The sequence below is a fragment of the Lissotriton helveticus genome, chromosome 8, assembly GCF_964261635.1.
Source record: "Lissotriton helveticus chromosome 8, aLisHel1.1, whole genome shotgun sequence".
Taxonomy (NCBI): domain Eukaryota; kingdom Metazoa; phylum Chordata; class Amphibia; order Caudata; family Salamandridae; genus Lissotriton; species Lissotriton helveticus.
In genome coordinates, this window is record NC_136069.1 from 1340123343 (window position 1) to 1340142167 (window position 18825).

The 18825-nt window shown below is 42.6% G+C and overlaps 1 protein-coding gene across 1 annotated transcript in view; it reads right to left on the reverse strand.

Moving 5' to 3' along the window:
• ATP1B1 (ATPase Na+/K+ transporting subunit beta 1) overlaps positions 1-18825 on the reverse strand; it is a 68051-nt gene that overhangs the window by 39689 nt on the left and 9537 nt on the right. The window contains exon 3 of the mRNA XM_078658325.1: positions 1640-1795. Coding sequence (XP_078514451.1) covers positions 1640-1795 — 156 coding nt within the window. The remainder of the gene's footprint in view (positions 1-1639; positions 1796-18825) is intronic.

Genomic DNA, 18825 nt, shown 5'->3' on the forward strand with positions numbered 1-18825 from the left:
TGTTTTTTAAACCAAGCTACTCTGTACAAACTGCTCGCCAAGCAGGAATTGTCGGATCTACTTTACTGATACGCAATTATACATTCACCACCCGTAACCTAGTGCTTGGAGACCGTTCAGTTTGTGGTACATACTGCAAAGAAGTTATTTAACATAATTTTTATGGATATATTGAGAAGATTATCATTATTATAATAAGTAGTGTATTTACTGGGCTAACCAGAATCATCAGCTTCCAATAACACTCATCCCTTCTTCACATCTGAAATGGGTCTCCGGCTTTGGATCGGTTAGCACAGTGGCAAATAGCTCTAGTCCCAATATTTTACAGTCAGTTCTATGGAGCGCAGTATTTTAAGGTTTCCTTGTAGATCTGTTGCAGACGTGACAGACTCACAAAGGCTTTTAAGTTTTTTTCTTTTAGGTTTGCCATCTTATTGATTAGTATGTCTACTTTGTGGCCTTTAGTTTGTGTGCCCCGTTTGTTCGTAGGAGGTTTGGTGTTGCCTGTTCCTCCTCTTTTCAGGTCGCTGTTTTCCCAGGTTTGCGGTATTTTATTTTTGTGGTATTTTATTTTTTCACTGTACATGGTGAGATGTGAAAAGAGTGCCTTGGCTGCGCCCTCTGCTTATCCCCCCCTACCCCCCCCCCACCTCACCTCACTTCCACCCAACCCCCACCCAGTGCACTCAGCAGCTCACCATCCTTCCTATTAAACATGCACACCCTTCTCTCACACCTCATGGTCTGTGACCAAAAGAGGGACAGATAAGGAGATGGAAGTCATGAACTCCCAAGAAAAAGGCTCCCAGAATATCACAAGGCACAGGCCTGCTGTTGCAAGATAGCAGCTTGCATACAGCCTGTGAGAAACTCAGTGATACTTGTCCCAGATGTGCAATGTGTACATTGTGAACACGGCATTCTGCCTTCACTTACTATACTTAAAAAAAAAAAAGTGGGACTCACTAAAATAAACAAGTCTTGCCTACCTCAAGAAAACGCCCCCTGAATAACCTTTTCATGAAAGTGTTGACAAATAGTATCGACCCAATATCATTTATCTACATAAAATATAACATTACAAAGAGGCTGCCTGTCGTACATGGATCACGTTAAAGGAGGAGCTTTTTAAGTCATTATTTTCTCCAATCTGAACATTTAATATACTCGGACTTTCCACTATATGGAGAAGGTACATTTTTGTAACCTAACATTTTGACATGGGTTGCAATCTTATATTTTAGAGCCATCTCTATATTTTCTACCCGTGAGAAACAAGTGAGGATGAGATCCAGACTGCTCACGGAAGCATCGCTGTTAAGAGTGGTTGGTAACAGGACGGTAAGAAATGTTAATTACACTTGTGAAATTATACTTTTTGCATACGACAGCAGCCTATTCGCTCAGAAAATACCATGCCAAGACTTTTTGCTCCAACCAGTCTCCTGCGAGTACACTGTAAGACTTAAAAAATACAAATTCACAACAGATACCCGCAAACATTGGGCTCTAAAAGCACAGTTTTAGAGTCAAAAAGACAATTTCACCCACCCTTTGATGGTATCTTGTAAACTATCATACACAATCTCTCATGAAGGGATCACATCACAAAAACATGAAGATGACACCAACTTACTAGAGCAATCCTCGTACACCATTGGATCAGTTTGTTCGGTCTCATTGTATAACTTCAAGAATTTTGATATACTGTTAACGAAGACATCGTAGCTACCCGCCTCGTTCAAATCATATGAAATTTCTGTCTTTATTGCTTTGGGTACCTGCGTCAGTCCTAGTATATAGCATGGGAAGAAAATACATCTATTAATGAAAAATAGCATGTTTTGACATAGGTGTACTTTCAATAAGGTACAGTTTGCGCATTATCAAGTAATCACTTAAAACGTTAAGTAGTGACAAGTACCCACTAACAGTTAAAGGTTCACTCAAACCCACCCAACTCCGCTACCCCTGATAATGCAGGACTTAAAATACAGGTGCAAAGTAAAACCTAGAAAGGACAATTTCTCTCCCCAAATCACGTCTCATGATTTGAAAGCCCTTCTACTACTGAGTGGGTAGCAAGCATTTTACATACCCAAAAGTTACTTGAATGGAAAAGTGTTTGTATGTTTGCTTTTAAAATTGACTTTTGAATGTATATAAACTCTATCCCTTACGCGACCCACCAACCAGACTGGTTCCAGCATTTTTTTTATGCGGTTCTCCATCACTGGTGTGATGGGGCACCGCTCGCATCAAAAACAGTCTCCTGCTTCAGAAGGGATGAAGTGTCAAGCGCCATATAAAACGCCATGTACACAGGCGACATCCGTTCCTTTTTAACATGCCTCCAAGAGAAGCCGCATCTGGAGCTGCCGATTACTCTAATGATTTTTCGTCCCTTTTAAAATGATTTATGTTTTGGACAGCAGGGCTCTCCCCCAATCCCATTATGCCAATTATTTTGTGCTAGACTTGTAAACAGCATGTCAATTATGGATTCTCAAGTGTCTTGCATCTGAAATACAGGAAATGGACAAAATCCTGAATTATGCAACTCATGCCAAAAGATGCATTCCATAACTTTTTGGCCTCGACTTCCTAGTCTTCGATTCGGACAGTCTGAAGTTGGTACTGAAACTGTTCTCTCAGGCAATGTTCAAGACGGCTCTGGCTTCCTCGTCAAAGGCGGAGCCAGTGCGACAAATATCTACTTAGGTCAGAGTTACCTTTAGGCCTCTGATTTGCTCCATTTCTTCACACTGGTAATGGCTGTGGTGCTGGCCTATCTCAGAAGGATTTCAGTTAAGTTCATCCATATCTGGATGACCAGTTCATCAGTGACTTTTCCAGCCTTGGTGGCAGAAAATGTGCTGGTTAGAACCGCTCTTGTGAAAGGTGGGCCTCTCTGTAAATGGAAAGCAATCCTTGACCCAGATTCAGTCCATTAATCTTATGCAGCCTAAGAGAAGGGTGTTCAGCTTCGGGATACATTATTGATTTTTGGGAAATGTCCCGATCAGCTGGCACGAGAGGCTTTATGCATTTTAAGCCTCTTGGTTTCATGTGTCATACCTTTGCCTCAGGGAGGCCTGAGAATAGGTTGCCTTCAGTGGGATTTGCATCATCAATGGAAACAGCTCCACATCTCCACAGGGACTTTAAGGACAAGTCTGGCCTTGACTCAGGTGGTTAAGACAGTTGCTGTGGTGGAAGAGTGTGGATCCCCTTTGAAAGGGAAAGGCTTCACAGGGGATAAATGAGAGATTCATAGCAATATGTTGGGGTTGAGGGAGACCAGATTGACATTAAAGGTTTGCCTTCCCCAGCTACAGAGCATTCATGTGCAGGTACTGATGGGTAACATTAATTTCATGTGATATCCGAGCAAGGAGAGGGGATGGTATGTTCTTGGTCTATGCTTGGAAACTCTATAGATCTGGCAATGGACCGTAGTCCGTGAAATAGGTCTGTCAGCAGCTCCTATACAAATAACTGACAAGGCCACAACCCTTCGGAGCAGGCTATAGTCAGTCAATGAGGGCAAATGGCATCTTCTGGAAGGGTTTTGCAAGATATTCCAATAATTAAGATTTTTGGAAATAGATCTCTTTGCAACCAATGACAAACTATGCCATCTATTTTGATCAAAGCAGTATCAACTGAGTGAATTCGGAGGTGACATTCTGAATTGGGTCCTCCCGTTACAGTAACATTTACTGTAGCCGGAAGACCCTGGTGTTGGAGGATTCAAAACATTCTACACAAGGCTCACATTCCAGTTTGGGCTAGTCTTTTTTTTTTAATCTGGTTGTCCTCCTCAGTTGCGTTCTCTCTTGACCTCTAAGGGAAGACAGGGCAGATAGTTTGTTTTAGCCACATCTTAAGGTTTTTAATGTTTCAGCTTGGACCCGTAGAGATTATTCCCCATCTATTTAATATTTTCCTCTGGAAAGTAATGGGTGTTTTTTAGCTTCTCATAGTTCTTTGACAAGGGCACTCTGTTCTAGCCAATGTTACTTTTTTTTGCAGCTTGGTATTCTGAGCATTCTATTGAGCCATTGAATACTCAGACCGCACAGATTTAGTAACTAGCCATTTACCTCCTGGAAAAAGAACTTAAAATTGGTAATATTGAGATTTATTCAACTGTTATCTTGGCTGGTTTGTTTTTGCCTGAGCAGTTCTCTTCCTTCAAATTACGGGTAGATTTGCTAAATACTTTAACTCCAAAGACCCTTTCTCTTGGGATTTGAATTTGCGGTTATGATTTCTAATGGGTTCTCCTTTTGAAACCATGCATTCTTGCCTTCTGAAATTTGGTGGATTTCTAGTAGCTATCTCGTTTCCTAAAAGTGTGAGTAAGATTAAATCTTTCTCTGCTTCTCTTCAGTATGTTTTTCAAAAGGTGTAAAATAGTTCTTTAAGTAAAGCCTTTTTCCTACCAACAAGCCGGTAGCGAGCAGTGCCAGCGTCCTAGCCGGTGCCTCATCCTTCCAAAGAGAAAGAGGCTCTATAGGTTAGATTCTTGAAGGACTCCAAATGTTTATATTCCTCCAAAGAATTCAGAGAGTGAAGGCGGGTTGTATAATTTGGCAACAGATACTTGCTGTTGAATCTCACCGTGAACTAGTCTTATGAGTTGGTTAGGAATTTTCAAAGTGAATAGTTCAGGTCTCATTCCGTGAGGTGTTCGACATGGTTAGGTGTTCCTACGCAGTCTACTTTTAAAGATGGAAATTGGTGTGCTCTCTACTCAGTTTCAAAGCAGGATTGTGTGTTCATGGTGGTTCTTATCTCAGTTTGCTAGAGCAGCGTTGCAATCTTTTCTTTTCCGAAGGGGAAGAATATCCTCAATCATTACTCCTGCTTTTGGGTATTGGTTTAGGAGTAGTCAAGTAAGTAATCCGCAAGGCTTCAAATCCACTATCAAAATAAGTTACTTGGGAAGCGTGCTTTCGGATTCAGATTCAGTACGCCCTCTCATCCTTCTTGGTTGTTTTGGCACGTTTGAGTCAGGTGGGAGCATACAAAATGGACTGAGCAGACATCACATATGTCCCCTATATGGCAGTTGACATACCAATTTCAGGTGAAGCGCAAGGCACGGTTGTCAATGCAGAGGAGCCCCCACGTGAAGTCAGTGATGGAGGCGGGCTAAAAAGTTCTGGCTAAAGGTTTCTGGGTTCAGTTTACGGTCTTGGAAACTGTATAGGAGAGGAATATGCTGGATTCTCATTCGATCAAGAACATTAGCAAAGGTAAGTAACTGTTTTTTTGGCTTCGAGAATAAAACTAAAATCCTACCAAGAGTTTTACATTTACAAAATCATGATTGTTTATTGAAAAATTATAACTACCAATCAAAACAAAAAACCGTTTGCAAAGACCATGTCCTATAAAATTAACAGTATTCCCTCACTAATTCGGAAATTTCTATTTGCATATGAAATTATTCTTTTGTTTTAAACAGGTTACTAGCACCTAATTATACAAGAAAATAAAAAAACGTAACATTGGCAACATGAAATCTGCCCTTAGTCCTCGAAGGAAAAAAAAAAAGCTGCCATTAAGGGATACTGCCATGCAAAGTTGGCACAAATGTGGTCCACTGGAGCAGTTATTGAGCAAGTTAACTGGTACTTAACCAGCAAAAGAATGCACAATGGGGCATTGTTCTGTGAGCACGTATAGAGAAGAATGCAAGATTCACAAAGTAATAACAGTTATTACATATCTGAACGAAATACAACTTTGCTCATTTATCAAGCAATGAAATACAGTCACTTCTGTGTTAAGAAATTGGAGCAAACTACCCACATCAATTACATACAGGTCCCTCCAATTATATTGAAAACTTCCAAATAATATGTTTGGAGTGCATTTGACAATTTACACTAGAAAGGCAATCGAATTTCTATTAGATTTGCATGAGGCGCACAGAAGAGGAACACATACCGTTCTTGGTCTATTAGTTACCACCTGCAATTTTGCCGCCACAATTTTACAGTAGAAGCTTATACCCACCTTTCATGGTGTAAATATGGCTCTAACAAGATTTCAAGCCCATTCAGTGTACCTTTTTAAGTTTTTCGACACAGGGCTAGATTTACTAACCTTTCACGCAACACAGTATAGCAAGGCAACATGCTGCAGTGTGTGAAAGTGAGCGAACGCGAATGCATCATATCTACTAAGATGCAGCACACTTCTGCTCTCGCTCATAGTGCTGGCACACTTCAGGCAGCCTAGTGCCAACGCAGGCATCCTTGCACCACGGTACAAGGGTACCTGCGTTACAAGAATGGTTTTTGGGCAGGAAGGTATACCTTCCTGCCCAAACAATTATGACGCATTTTCCCTCTTTATATGTGTGCTGCGGTTTGCAACACACAGAAAGAGGAAATAGAGAAGAAAAAAAGTTCTCCTTGTTACACCATCCTCTGGAAGACCTTTGTAAATCTGGGATCCCAGATTTACAAAGGTCTGTAAATCCACTCATGGATCTGCATGAAATCAATGAGTGGGTGCAGGGGAACTACCATGTTCTACGCCTGAAACGCCTCGCAGAATGAAACGTAACGCAACACATTGCAAGCAACTGCATTGACGTACTTTTCTTTTTACTAAGTCACACTAAGCAGCACAAACCGCCCCTTTCATAGCTTTGTAAATTTTGGCTAGCCTTTTGCTTCATGGATGTGCCACAAAAATGGTGCTACCATGACACAAAATGTTAGTAAATCTGGCCCTTAATGAATAAAACAATTTAAACTACTATGTTGAACCCACTACCGAAATATTAGACAGTGATGCCACAGGTCTAACTTCCTTTTGTATCATCACAAGATCATCTCTAGATACAAAGGGCCTTAATTGGAGTTTGACGGATGGGATCCTCTATCACAAACATGACTGATCTCTCGTCCACTATATTACAAGTATATTACAGGCTTTGATATTTGCAATACAGCAAAAGGGATATCTACTGCGTTTTGGCAGAGTATCCCCCTCGCCAAACTCTAAATAAGGCCCTAAGAACTCAAGCCTGTAACATATCTGAGACCATGCACTTCTCCTAGGAGGTTGACTTACCTTTATTTTCCTTTCCACTTCCCTCCCCGGTCAGCTTCTCAACTAAAGATTTTGAGAGTTACATTTCAAACTGGCTACATATTTTTTAAAGTAATTTTTACACATTAAAGCAGTTGACGGTCTGTCTTTCAAGGAGTTATGGGTGCAAGTACTTTGATGTATGACCTTGAATCATACTAGAAATTGGTCATCAGAAACACACAATCACAACCTAGCATCAGTTATCTAAATGAAAACCTCAGATGTCGTTTTTGGGTACTGGATTTGCGCAAGGGGGCATGTAAATCAGGGGTAGCAGGAAGGGCCCTTCTGTTTTTTCCCCAAATGGTAAATTAGCAGAAGTGGTGGTCTGTACTAACTGAATTGCAAGAAAACAGGGTTAGCCTCTCAGTGGACTTCAACCTCTAAACTTAAACAAAAGCCAGTTGCATCTTGGTAACTTTAAATTGAAGGTGCTTTGTTTTTTTAAGAGTGCTTCACTAGTGCACAAATTCTTGTGTGACATCGTTGGAGCTCAAGTAGACACATTTACAACTGAGAACACTCGCGACTAATCCATACAATGCTCAATAGAAGTGCTTGGCCCTTTTGGTGTTAAAGGAGTGCTCCAAGTCATGGGACTAATCTCTGCTATAGTAACACCTAACTTGGGTGTCATCTTCTCCATTTCCAAAGCAATTCTGTATCTGCTATTACACCACACCAAGTAACCGGCAGCCCTTTCCTAAAATAGCCAACATTAGTGATTTGTAGAATCATTTTACCCAGTCAAGAATACTTCATTCTCACCTCCTCTGAAGATCAGTTTTCAATTTTCATGTGGCCTTCAGCCATCCTGCAGAGGAACCTACCAGTGTAAAGTCTAGCACCACCCAGACTGATCGCTGTGGCAAAATAGCTTCCACTCAATAGACATCCTCTCACCAGCTAGTCAACGAAACACAAGAGATATCTCTCATGCAGATCTTCATCAGGTGGTGCTACAGTGAAAGGCTGCAATGGTGAAGAGAATATCTGGCATTCTAGACCCAAGACTGTCTGGCATTCTTGACCTTAGCCCCTCCAGACAACTGAAAGTTGACCCCCATATGGAAGATGGAGACTTTACTGTGTTTGCTTAACAATCAGAATGCATGTCAGTCTTCATGGGCCATTATGACTAGTTTGATGGAGTCCATGCAAGTCAAGGCAGCTACTGGGGCCACGGCTAATATCAATGAAGAACCACTGGCTTCGATTCAAGCCATTAGAGCATTAGTGAAAAATACCAACCTAGTAGTAATGGACATAGGTTCCGAGAAAATGTTCCAAACACTAAGGTTCAGGATACAGAATAAGAGTTGGAGAACATGCCTTTTAATGATTCCATGCCCTTTCTAAAGCTGGCTCACAAGTGGTGAAGAGTAAACAGGAGATAGAGCCTACAAAACCCCTATGGTAACTTGCCAACGGAGGACAGACTGCATCCAAACACACTTTATGCACTAACGCCACAAGACTCATATACAGATCAGAGGACCTAAACAACCAAGTGGGTGCAGAGGCAGGAAGCGGGCCATAACATCTAGGGTCAGATTTATCATGGCTATGCGACACAAAACCCAAGCCGGATTTATCAAGTCACTCATGGTTGTGGCTACCTTGCATGGCCTGATAAATCTGGAGTGCCGCAAAGCAGCGCAAATCCTGGGTGGAACGCAAGTGTTCCCACACATTCACCCATGGATTTTGACGCTTTCAAATATTTACCATAACTGATAGACCTGGGAATGCGTCATAATGCCAAGTTCTCCCGATGTGAGACGCAACAAGGATAAATATATTTATTCTTCCGCACACATAGAAGAGAAAAATGCCTCTGATGATTGTTATGTGCAGGAAGTTATCCCTTCCTGCACAAAAACGATCCTGCCAACAATACAGGCACCCTTGCATCATGGCGCATGGGTGCCTGTATTGGCGGTAGGCTGCTGATTGTGCACCAGAGCAGAGGACAGTAATGCACCATATCTTGATAGATATGGGTCATTACGGTTCTCCCTCTCTCATGCAGAAAGGTGTATTGTGCCGAGTGAAAGTCTGATAAATATGGCCCCTAGTTTAGTAAGACTTTATCCTACAGTACATCAGGATCTGCAGAGAAGAGCAAAGATTTAAGTAATAACCTCTGAAAATGCGAGGGTAACAGACGGTCAACCTAGGGTCAATCCTTTATTCAAAGAAGCAAGACATTAATCCCGCACTACAAACTTCAACAGATGCTCCCGGGTATCTGAAACAAAAGATTACCGTCCTGCTGTAAAAACAAACAAAGCCAAGCAAGCTAGAGGAATGGGGGATGTGGGGTCAGTCTAATCAGTATAGCTCCTGGTACCTAAAGAGTGAAATGGGCAGTTCTTGCTCCAACTTGAAGAGTTCTTAAACTAAATCACAGCAAACAAATAAAGATACAATTCCTGCAGCTGCCTGACCCAATCAACCAACAACAAACTGAGCAAAATAGACATGCAAAGGTTTTACTTCCACACTTGTGCGAGAAAAGGAAAGCAGAGAGAACTTGTGGGCTCACAGACTGTATGTGCCCACTTTTGAATCCTGGCAGGGCTGACTTGGTATTTTATCTTTGTACAATGCTGGACAGCCATAGCTGCTCATATTTAAAGCAGAAGAGTTCATGCTTATCCCAGCCTGGAAAAGTAACTTATCAGGCCATATAAAATGAACAGGTTTCTGATGGCACCATCCAGCTTCTAAACAAAGTGAGAACGTTATTGTCTACTGAAACCTTTAGCTTGTCCTTTGGTTCAGAATTAAGTTTGTAATGGCTGCCTGTAACACTCGGAAGGTTCTACTCATCTCACAGGTGAGCAACGGCATGCATCCAAAAGGTGGCAGCCACATCCAGCCCGTAGCAAACTGACTTGTGAGTACTTTTAAAGACTCTGCCCTGTCTTAGGCTTGTTGCACCTGCCCAGCCCACACTGCTAATCCCAAGTGAAGACCTTTTCAAGAACCTCTGCAGTCCTCCATTTTAGTCACAGGACAGTTGCTACCAAAAGGCTGCGGTCTACACCCCCCGCCCCCTCCAGGCCATCTGCCTTAAATCGTAGGTTTCTTTCAGGAAGGTGACCCTCCTTCCTCCTCCAGTTGACTGGCTTTAAACAACAGTGGCAACAGAGGACTCCCTTTTAGGCTCCAGGAGGCAGGCACTTGCATTCACAGCAAATGCCAAACCAACCCAAAGACTTTCTACAACTCAAGACTGCCGACAGACCCCGCAGGTCTTCAGAACAAGTTCCTTCTAATGAAGGCCCGACATGGTGTTGCATCAGGAACAAGCAAAGCAAATGCACACTAAGCTACCAGATCTCATATATAGTGGTATTCATGTGGCAGAGTCGCGAAGGACACCTGCAGAGGCTAGTCCCACTCTATGGTGTTGAAAATGCCAGGGAGTGGATGCTACAGCAAAAAGAGCTTCCCTTATTCAGGCTCTGGGGCAGATAATTGAATGTTTTGGTTTCCAAAGAAAATCACAAAATGCTGAAGTTTTATATCCAAGTGCCCAAAAGGGACCTCCGTTAAAAAAGATCTATGTTTTTCCTCACCACTTTGGATGATTCAAAATGTCCACAATCTGAAACATTCTTATAGCCACAGCAGCTCGGAGTTCACAAATATATCCTTAGGTACCACAGGATGACGGGGAAAGTACCATAATAAATCCACAATTACCAGAAATTGGAATGAATCCATCAGTCTCTATGAATTAGGAGGCACACTATTTGCCATAACCACAAATAAAGGCCTCGTTACGATATGGTCTTCAAGGTTCCGGCAGTCTATGACTTGCTTTAACATTTAGCAAGAAATAACCTCCAGGTAATGGCATCATTTTACCCCTCGCACAAGTTTTATTTAATATGCGACCACAAGGAGGCCTTAATTGTAGCTCCATCTTCCATTGGGAGAGCTGCTCCTCGGCAGGTCAAATAAAGTAACTGGACATAACAGAAACGCCCATGCAACAACAGACCTGAACTCTCTGTAAAGGTGTTCCCAATGCACGAGTCCTGCTGTTCGCAGAGGCCCTCTTGTTCCAGTATGCCAGCGCCATTACACGCGTCTCTGCCAAATATGTGTACTCTGAATCCGGAGTACCCATCTTCCTTTGCACCCTTCTAACTCTACAGGGCTCCACTGCTTTGCAATCAAGTTCATGTTGTGCAAATGTCACACCTTGGGCGCACTAAAGGGGCCAGAGTGCTGCGCACATGGGAAAAGGCGCCAGTGGTACCAAAAAAGGTCTTAATGATCAGTTCGTTTTACTTTCCTTTTCCTGATCCACAGATCTAAATTGCACTATTTATTATAAAGGAATTAACGGTTATTGCTAGGTCCTATAAAAGGAGTTGCAGACAAAAAGAAAACCTGAGACTAGGAATGCATTGTGGAGCTTTGGGTGAATCATCTTCATCAACTGTCAATGGGTCAGTCCATTTCAGCCATTGGTTCTCTTGCACTGAGTGATGCCATTTTCCTGATCGCAAGTGTCACTACTATCTAAAAAGAAGTGCTCTTCAGTGCCGGGTACAGTTAGAGATTACTGTAGTTTGACAATTATTGTTCCCATTATTTAAGACATCCTTGTATGTTTAAAAAAAGTCTTCGGGTTACACCAATTCAAAATTAGTAGTACTTTTTTGTGTGCAAATAAGAATTAGATTTTCCTGCTAAGGGCAGTAAACCTCAAAAGGGATTCAATGTTTTTTTTTTGTAGTACACCTGCCTGCTAGGAAGCACTTGAACTGTCCTATTAAAATATTGGTTTTATTTATGATTTGTATTGCAAGTGTAAGGCCACCACGTTTGGCAGGTGGCATGTTTTCTTTTCACTTTGTGCGGCATGTGTGCTGTAAAAACGGCAATTACACCAGTTTGACAAGCCCAGACCCATTAGCTTTGCCTGTGCTTGTTTGTCTAAAGCTTCCCACACGCGGGAAAGAACTTGGAAGAATAAAAAGAAAAACAAAGCAGCTTCACCAAGGACAAAATGCTTCATATCTAATGAGAATGTCCAATATGGTTACACTTATTGATATTGTGGAAAAGAAATCAACGTCCTCCCAAGAGATCATACAAACAACGTGAAGCCTGTAGCTGTCAACCATAGCCACTGTCATAAGAAGCTAAGAGCAGCAGCTCCCATGCTCGTCCTTTGCATTGTTCTTTTATCGCCGCCATTTCCTCTCTGCTGCATTTTGAGGTATAGTGATTTTCTTGTCAGGCTGATCGGATGGATTATTATTTTCGCTTTAAAACAAACAAACTAGGGGGCTTATTTACAAGACCTTGCACCGCCGGTACGTCACTTTTTCCCATATTAAAAATATCTGGTAGTAGCACATATTTACCAACACACGTATGCACACAGAAACGAAGATGCACCGACAACACTCTCCTGCAGCACCCGCTAAAGAGATGCACATTTATCGTCTGTAGAACCTCAAGCCGCTGTACTCCCTGGATCTGTGGAAACCGCAGCTACTGCGGCCTAGCAGGACAATACCGCGCGCGCCATTAGCAGTATGGGTTTTAATAATTTAAGCTTTCTCTTTCCTGGCTGCCTTTTACTGAGCATGACTCAGTCTACTCTATTCCCCTCTGCTTGAAAAAGAAAGCATGTATGGGAAACACGTTCAGGGATGTGCATCAATGTCACATAAATTAGGATAATTTACCTGAAGAGTAATGTACAGCGCCATAAAAAGGAAGCGGGTTAGCTCTGCTCGGACTATTGTTAAGAAACCACTCAAGCCACCATGGATAATGTGGCTGCTCGCGTTGCAACAATTTGGTGGACAATAACTTAGGCCCTATGCCGGTCCACACATCTTTTTCTGGTGCAGCAAATTCAGATATCCAGGTGAGGATGCAGGCTAGTCTAGTCACCCTCCTCTCGTGTTGCATCACTTTTGGGGCAGGCAGGGCCCTAAACATGGGCCATCCATTGCCTCTTTTTTGGCTAGTTTATACTGTGGAACCCATCCTACCACAGACCCCTTATCGATATGTTCTTGATAGAACTCAAATGTGATGTTTAGTGTTCTGCAGGTGGCATTACAGGGTGATCCAAAGGACTTTGCTGAAAAATGCAACCACAAGAAAGAGCCCAGCAGGGGTTGTGGGGCAATACCTAAGCCAGTGCTTAATTTGGAATTGAGCGTAAGTGCCACGGTCCAACGCCACTGCTGCCACATGATGTATATTGAAGTTTTAAAAAGACATGCTGATGCGCTCTTCTGAAATATAGACAGACAGCACCACCATGTGGTGAACTGTCAGAAATAAGTGTCCGTGCCGAGCACCTCCAAACACCGGCACAAATTAAGTACTGATCCCTAGCAATCCTTACAACAGGGCCCCGGGATGAAAGTGACAGGACCCCATTATTCCCACGGGCAGTTGTAAGCCTGAGCAACTTGGGACTTCATGGTAACACTCCACCCTGTGTGTGGGTTCATTTTTTTCGAACTATGTATGGTGAACTCCAAAGGTTAGCAACATATGCTGTTTTCCTAGAGCTTAGTGGATAATCAAGGCAGCCAGCAAGATTAGGTCTTCTTGGTGCCGTCTTCCTTAAGATCTACCATAAGCTGACTCATTACCATAACTAATAAACCTGCAACGTGAGTTTCTGCATTCAAAACTGGTCATTATTTATGTATGCACTTAATTCCGTGCATGTGTGACTATGGGATATCAGCGTTCTCCTACACTGGCCATGTCAGGTAATGATGCCCTCCACACATTTTGCTTCACCTCACCTTGGCAGGCAGAGATGGATTTGCAGCGCTTTTAAGGCAGATGCCAAACTGGGGCAAAAGGCCAACAAGACCAGCAGAACGCCGTTTACACCTTAGCCCTGGGCATCTACCCCCATTTTCCACTCAATCAACTCTGGGAGTGACTGAACAATCCAGCTTCTGCCAGGCAGCTTTGCCCTGTAGGCCTATGACGCTCTCCCCAAGTCTGGCACTTTTACCTGGGAACCCATCTGACCCCGGCACAACCAGTATAGACAAGCCTATGCTAATATTTAATGCAGCCTGCAGTTCAACATTACACAAGTGCCTCTGAATGTTTACCAATTAATGACCTGAATCCTTTTGAAGAGCTGCGCATCTCCGGGACTTATTACAGCCCAATATCTGGGACTGAAAAGCAGGCATGACTACCATCTACTGTAGGAACTGTGCATCCACCTTTAGGAAAGTATGTCCCTACTGCTAGCAGAATAGCCCTTCCATAAACAGGTTTCATCTTCATACTTGGAAACAGGATCTCCATATATGCGTGGTCATACACCCCATCAACAATGCAAGGCCCAGCAACCGAAGGGGTCTGATTTTAAGGTGATGAACCTTGGCTGACTGCTCCATTCCACCCCCCACACAATCGACTAATTCTTATTTGCAAATATTTTGGTAATCTAATGTACTCATCCACCTGTAATGAGTCATTAATGAGTGTCAATGTACACAACCTGCACAAATTAAGCACTGCTTAAATGGACACCTTTAATAGAGTCAGTCAGAGACAAAAAGTGTGGAGTGAAAAAAAACAATTGTTGAAGCTGGTCCACATCCAACCTGGTACGCCAGCGCTACTGAACCCTAGCCGCGGGTGAGAGGCGGATAACATGCGCCCAGGCATGAAGGAAGATGCCATGTGGTCTCCCACAGGATGGGAGGGACCAGGGTTGACTGAGAACGAACATGTGAGAGTGTTATGAAAGGGGTGGTTAATGTGGGGCTTCAAAGTATCATTACCCATTAGACCAAGGGCCAGATTTTTAAATGGCTTGCGTTGCCCTTACGTCACACGAGGCAATGCAAGCCCTTAGGTCAGATTTACCAATGCACAGCCAACTTGCGGTGCTCGGCTTGGTAGAGTAAAGCAGGAGTAATGCAAGGCAGCGCCGTGTGTTACTCAGCGTTGGGAAGGTATTCCATTGTTGAAGCATGGGTATTATCATGCATCCACCCATGGTTTTTGGCGCATTTTAAGATTTTCCATGACTAGTAAACCTGGGAATACTTCAAAATGTTTATTTCTCCTTGTTATTTCTTCTTTCTACGTGTGCAGAGAAGAAAAGGCCTGAGGAGGGTTCTTGTGCAGGAAGGTATCCCTTCCTGTAGAAAAACTATCTTTTCTGTAATGAAGGCACTCTTGCACCATGGCGCATGGGTTCCTGCGTTGGCGACTACAAGTGCGCCAGAGCAAAGCAAGACCAGGAAAGAGCCATATGCTAGTAATTATGGTGAATTCCTGCCCTCTCAACTGGACGCAGCAAGATTTCTTGCTGCGTTGCATCCAATGTTGACAAATCTGTCCCGAAGTGTTTGCCACTGTGGTGCAGAAAGAAAAACAGATGCACTGTTAGGGATAGAAGTAAACCCGAGGGGAAACATCCTTTACAACGCAACTTTTACCACGCAGTGCCTTTACGACGCAACATTTACAACGCAAACCATTACAACGCATTGCGCTGGGGGGCGCTCTAGGATAGGGAATAAGTTTAATTTACTATCCAACACCTTCCCTAGTGTCCACGGGGACTGGAGTTGGAATAGTAAATTAAACTATTCACTATCCAGCACCCCAAAGCGCTATGCGTTGTTAAGGTTTGCGTTGTAAAAACCACGTTGTAAAGGCATGCGATGTAAAAGCATGCGTTGTAATGTCATACATCCACCCGAGAGACCAGTGATGCTGTCGGCTGAGCATAATACCAGCAGTAGCACTCTGAAGTCTTATTTTGGGGTGGGGGGCGGAAGGGGTGGATTGGAATTTAAAAAACGTTTTTTTTTGGTTTTTTATTTAGGCATTCCTTAGGACGCAGGATATGTTAAGTCGTAGGTTCAAACATCCATCCAAGCGAACATATAAGCATTATCGTGTAATGTGTTCCTTGTACAGTATGATGCTATATGCTGGGCAGCAACCATTTATGTAAACGGGGCCACGTGGTATCTCCAGCGCCCCACCTACAAAAAGAAGGCCTGTCGTACTTGTTCTGTGTATTGGGACTAAGTCCATCAGGATCCAGATAAAAAAATATTTTTGCCGTTTTCTTCCGAGAATTTAAGGGACTTCACAAAAGGAGAAAAACCATTAAGTGTAGTTCACTAGCTCGAATATTATACAATGAAGCAACACTGCTATCGTAAAGGAAAACATGGCTGTCAGCTTGTTTTACGGGGCTGCAAGCAAAGACAGTTGTCATAACAACCATGGCGTGTTTGAGCTGCATGGCAGTTGAGCCCCAGGCGAAGTAGGAGACAGAATATTTAAAAGTGGCGCGCAGAAGGACATTCTCCAAACATTGCAAAGTTTTCACGCTGTCCTTGCGGAGGGCATGCGACGTTATCAGAATTAAAGAGTTCAAGTTTGTCTGAAAAGTCCCCAAAGGCACCTAGCCGCTGGAAATGGGGGTGCTGCAGCACCCCAAAATAAATGTTAAAATGCTGGAATTCAGAAGGTGGATGCGCAATAAATATGCCTTTAAATTTGGGGGGTGGGGGGGTCTTGACAGTTGCAGTGCTTTCAAGGACAGAGGTGACATCTCAGGCTCTGTCTGCAGACAAATTACTTCTTTTAACTTGCACGCCAGGGTTCTGACTGCAAACAAAAGTTTTGCAGAGTGAACTATGCCACAATATTCTGGGGTAAAAAAGGCCGTCGTGCGAACGGACACTGCAGGGTGTCAATTTGTTTCTAATATACAAAATGTAAATACCCGGTACAAATATTTCAAAATGTAGCACACTTTTCCTGTATTTCTGAAGTGTGATAGAAACAAAGATTTTAATAGGATCGAAACAAACCAAGACACTTGGTGATGCGCTAATATATGCGCTTAAACTAAAATCCCATTATTTATTTTTTGTGTACTATACAGTTTTACCAGTAAAACTACGTTTTTGCCAATTTAGTGACCATTCCGATGTGCAGTTTGTAAATGACTGCTCTACCACACCGTGCTTTAGTGATACATTAGCGACAGTGTGCTCGTAAATGTGCCATTGGCTATAAACCACACCTTTACCACTCTCCTGCTGAACGGGCGTGGCTCTATTGCTACATTTGGTATTTGTGTGACTCCTGGCATTTTCACAATCTCAATGACTTCATTGATGTAATATTGATGGCAGCACCCCACTCGGACAGTGTTTTCAGAGACATGGGCAGTGCCGTTAGGGCACCCTCACTGATCAAATCGCCCCCGCCACATTCACCTACAAATCAATGAAGAGGCAAGTTGACCTCAAGTCATCCTGGATAGAACAACCATCACTTTGGTCCTTTGCAACTACAGGTAGTGCCTCAGTACACATTATACCAGCCTCTTCCCTGGATTATTGCTAATACTGATGCTGCCTGTGGACCATATTTGAACTGTATCAATCATTTTTGCCACTTTAACCAAGGAACTACAACAGTGGTCATACACTGCAAAAAGAACCCATAAAAATTGACTCTTTCTGCTGATTTTAGGTTATTCATACAGAGCCAACGTTTCATTTTTCAAAGCGATGAGAATCTGTAAGAGCTGCAGAGATAAAGTAAATGTGGTGTGAGAAGTAAAAGGGAGGGGGAGGGAGAAACAACGAGGTGGAGACGACATGAGAGGTGTAGACTGGAGCGAAATGAGGAAAGGTGGTAAGGAGATGGGGCTATGTGAAGGAAAAGGAGTCCAGATGGGCCTGAAAGGAAGAGTCAACAGGGAGGATTTTGAGAGGGGAAAATCAAAGCTGAGCAAAGGAGTAAACATTGAAAGAAAGTGGGGTTAATGGGAAAAGAAGTAAATCTGAGGTGAATGGGAATGCTATGCGGAAAAAAAAGGAGTACAGATTGAAGGAGTTATAGAGGAGGAATGGGGATAAATGAGAGTAAGCGCTAAAAGAGGGTAAAGAGGTGGTAAGAGAATGGTGTAAAAGGCAAGAAAGGAGTATAAAATAGACAGAAGGGAGGAAAGATAGAAAAGGGGATGTAAGAGAAAATAAAGCAAAGATGGGAAAAGTGGATACAGAGCAGAGGATAACGTAAAGATATATATACACATACACACACCCACAAATACCATAGTTGTATAGTAATCTGTACCCTACAGTATGATATACATTAAGCATATATTTATTCATTTTGGTTGTATTTAATCATTAATCCGGTTTTCTTTGGGAATGGGAGTAAAAATCTCTAATCACCTGTTACTATTTTAATGTATATTGTGTATATATGCCATGCAAGTGAAAATAAATGTGGCCTAACACTACAATATTATTCCAATAAATGCACATTAGAACATTTCTTATTACTGTGCACTACGTAAAACTGATACTAAGATAAAAGTTTACCGCCTCACAGATTGTACATAAGAATGACTTTGCATATAGGAGCCTAAGACATATCTGGAAAATCAGCAGAACCACAGTGAAATAGGGCTCTACTCTACCCCAAAAAAAAAAAAAAAAAAAGGACAGATCAGAACCTAAAAGACATGCATAAGAATCATGGTGAGGATGTGGGTGCCATTTTGATTTTGCCCACCCTAGAAACAACTCTAGCACTTCTACTCACATTCAAACCAGTCTCTGGGGGTAAGTTATTGGAACCCAGAGAAACCCATATTCTCATTATGTTACATAACCAAATCAACTA